The 3,655-nt window shown below is 43.3% G+C and overlaps 1 protein-coding gene across 1 annotated transcript; it reads left to right on the top strand.

The window, feature by feature from the left end:
• Nucleotides 1-335: 335 nt before the first annotated feature.
• Nucleotides 336-2,987, top strand: FOXG_21380 (uncharacterized protein; the record flags this gene model as incomplete). The annotated part of the gene is made up of 3 exons (XM_018401714.1): nucleotides 336-566; nucleotides 2,541-2,768; nucleotides 2,829-2,987. The coding sequence occupies 3 exons, from the start codon at nucleotides 336-338 to the stop codon at nucleotides 2,985-2,987; spliced, it is 618 nt and encodes a 205-aa protein (XP_018253609.1).
• Nucleotides 2,988-3,655: the final 668 nt, after the last annotated feature.

Below are 3,655 nucleotides of genomic sequence, written 5' to 3'. Positions count from 1 at the left end.
AGACAGACGAATTGAGTGACTGGGTGGATATCCTAGCTTGGAACAAAATGCACATTGAGTGCAGTTTGCCAGGAGGGAAGGTTAACTCACGATTTTCGTACCGCAGAAAGGACTGCGACTGCCCAGAGGACATAGAAGCATTACTCAAACTACTGAGTTATGGGCTGTTCATGGACGAGCCTGAAGGTAGTTGGCGTGGCTTAGCACGATGGATAGTTGAAAAGTGCAAATATATGCCCAGCCTGTGCAGTCAGAATCCATGCGAACATGGATCCCAAGAGTACGAGTGCCGTGGCCTTCCATGCCTGAGCTTTTTAGTTAAGAAAGACTCAACAATGTCAACCTTTATCGATAAGCTGCTGAGTAACCCCAAGCTTCATGCAGTTGTTTGGAATGGTCTTGATGGGACGCTATATAAGCCCTGCAAATTCGATCCTGAACATGTTGCTACTCGGATGAGCCGAAGGTTGGAGTCGAAGCCCGACGACTGGGTTCGAGAGGCTGGGCCGATCCCGGACCAAAAGCTGACATTGGGAGATTATAATCTCCAACACCTGGACTATGAGGTATATATCTGCGACGTAGCGATGGGAATGAAGTGGGAAGCCTATAGTGGGATGAGCGATGAAGAGTTTTATAACGCAATTGCAAAATTTGAAATAGTTGATGAGGTAGTGTCAGTACTAGAAAACGCAGGGGTAAAGCCTAGAAATATAAAGTCAGTAAGTGAATAGGCTTATTAGCTTAAGCTGTAGCTATATATAGTATATTTATTTTGCTTTCATAAGCGAGAATCAATACTAACCGCCCTCGGAGTCAACATCAGGGAAGTCAAGGACCAGACACAAGTTACCTGGAATCCCTCACTGCGATGTTCGATCGACAGTCATTCCTATAAGCTGGCCGATAACGACCTACACCACTTGTTGAGGGTTTCTCACGGCAGAGTAATTAGTTCCACGACTTTCGCAGCATGCTTCAAACACGTCGTGATTTATAGGCTTTAGGTCACTATGAGTTCGGGTTTCTCTGGTCAAATGCAAGCTCGTCGACCACAAGTTGAAACGCGGCGCATGTGATCATATACTTCATAAACTTAGCGATAGAGGCATTTGGGGCTACAGTAATAGACCATTTGCTATCTAAGATGACGCTAACCTGATCCATCGTGCTCATGTTTCACGTTTGCGTGCTACAATCTACTTTATAATATATGTTTTATAAGGTTATATATTTTATAATATTGTATATTTTATTACCGCATACCTTGTATTATTATAAATTAGATGATATACTACTATAATAAGTATAAAATATTATAAAACATGCCATAGTATGATATATAACATATTGTAAAATATGCAATATTATGAAAAATAAACAGTATAATTAATATAACATTTTAAAACAAAATCAAAATAGTTATACATAATATTTTAAAATAAAATACATAACAGCATACATAATATTATAAGATAAAATGAATAATAGAATATATAGTATTATAAAAAATGTATCAAAATTACAAGATATTATATAATAAACAATATTCTAGGATTTCTCCCCGATATCAGCAATCCTGCTATTTTTGCGGAGAAGAACAACAATCAAAGATGTAATTTTGGAAACTGAACCTAACGTGGACCAAAAAGCCAGAATTATAATAGCAAGGCGACTTTCTTACTCTAATCATTGCCTCTTCCCCCTTGCCACTTTCCTGTTCACCTGTTCATATCATACACAAGCGAACCGTCAGGACCGTAACAAGCAATGAAACGGCAAGGTCTGTTCGCGGTTGGGAAAAGAATAACTGAAGAAGAAAGAACGCAAAAGGGAAAGGCCTCTTTGCTCCTATTGCATTTCCATTTCCAATTCAAACTCAGGCTTTCCCCCCTTACATTTTCATCAAGCACAACGGCAGATGGCATCTCCTCTCCGTTCTCGACTTTCATCACTGCAGACCCCGGAGCCTACTAGCGATGCAGTATCTGAGTCCGGCAAGGCAGCACGCCCAATTCTTCTCTCATATGATCAGATGCCGAAATGGTTTCGACAGGAATCCAACAAGTATATTCTCTCCGGCTATAGAGACATATCAGGCTCATTTATCACTTCATTGTGCAGTTTGTCATATCTCCACAATGAGTCGGTCAACATTTATTCCCACCTCATCCCGGCCGTTTTCTTCTTTCTCGGCGAATGGTATATCCAGCAGTACTCGGAGGTCACGGGCGCCGATTCCATCGCTTTGTCCATCTTCATGTTGGCAGCCGTCACGTGCCTGTCGTTGTCAGTGGCATATCACACCTTAATGAACCACTCAAAACGAGTGGGACATTTCTGCTTGCGACTGGACATGCTGGGTGTGGTAGTATTTATACTGGGTGACCTTGTGTTGGGAATATACCTGGTTTTCTGGTGTGAACGCTTGTTACGCAATATCTACTGGTCTTTGGTTAGTAGAACCCCATGTGCGAAATTTTGTTCTTCATCGAAGACCCAGTACTTATTTCTAACATTCTTCTTTTTTCTGTCGATAGAGTGCAGTTATCGGAATGCTGAACATCTTCGTGACAATGCATCCCAAGTTCCAAGGCCCAGAGTACCGCCTCCTCCGAACATTGATGTTCGCAGCAACTGGATTTTCCGGTGTTTCGCCCTTGGTCCATGGCATCAACATGTTCGGCCTATCGCAGATGTTGAGAAAAGCATTTCCATATACGCTAGCAAAAGCAGGCTGCCTCCTATTGGGAACTTCGTTTTACCTGGTAAGTCTTCCAATACCGTAGAGAAAAGAGACATGGATCCTAACGCACGTGATTCTGGAGTCTCGGTTTCCTGAGAGCCAGTATCCTGGAGAATTCGACCTATGCAGTTCTCATTCAATCTTTCACATCCTGGTGGTATGCGCCGCTATAGTCCAGTTGGCCGGTTACCTGGACGCTTTCAGCTATGCTCACGCAAACCTTACGTGCCAGTCTCTTTGAGATGGAAATATTCTGGTGTTGGAGGCTATAGCATACCAGGATGTCACATCAAGATGGGTGTTGGCTTAGTTGAAGTTGGCTTGGCGGCGGGCGGCCGACGGCACTGAAGGCTACGGCGGTGTCTCCTTTAGCCTACACGGACTTTCAAAAAGACCTTGGCAGTGATGGATGACGGATTGTTGAGTTGTAAACACGGCCTGTTTGTCAACAAACTCAGGGCTGCAATCCATGCCAAGTCACCCCATCAAGCCGGCGAGAGAGAGAAGTTAGTAAATCAAGCATTATCCAGGATGTAAACTGGAAAATATCCGCCATTATTCCCTTTTTATGGAGAACCATCTTCGATAGCTTTGATATGTCTACTACAGGAGACTCACTCATGGGTCGTGGGGAATATGACACAACTGGTGTACTAGCCATTAGGGCCGGACTCCAAACTCTGGTACACAATACTGAGAAGCAGGCGATCTGATCACTACTAGTATACATTCGCACAAACACACCGGGGGGCCATTGTTCAGAGGGCCCTGTAAGCTAATGATACATACAATACGCTGATGATTGCCTTGGTCTCGCTAAGCTCGTATGGTTCATGTCTTGTTCTTTCCAGCCTGATCATCGCTTGTCTTGATACTCGTAGTTGTTAGTTTGTGGCAGGCCAACTTGAA

This window comes from Fusarium oxysporum, chromosome 6, assembly GCF_000149955.1.
Source record: "Fusarium oxysporum f. sp. lycopersici 4287 chromosome 6, whole genome shotgun sequence".
Lineage (NCBI taxonomy): Eukaryota > Fungi > Ascomycota > Sordariomycetes > Hypocreales > Nectriaceae > Fusarium > Fusarium oxysporum.
Note: the sequence above shows the minus strand (reverse complement) of the source record. Positions and strands in the feature narration are given on the sequence as shown.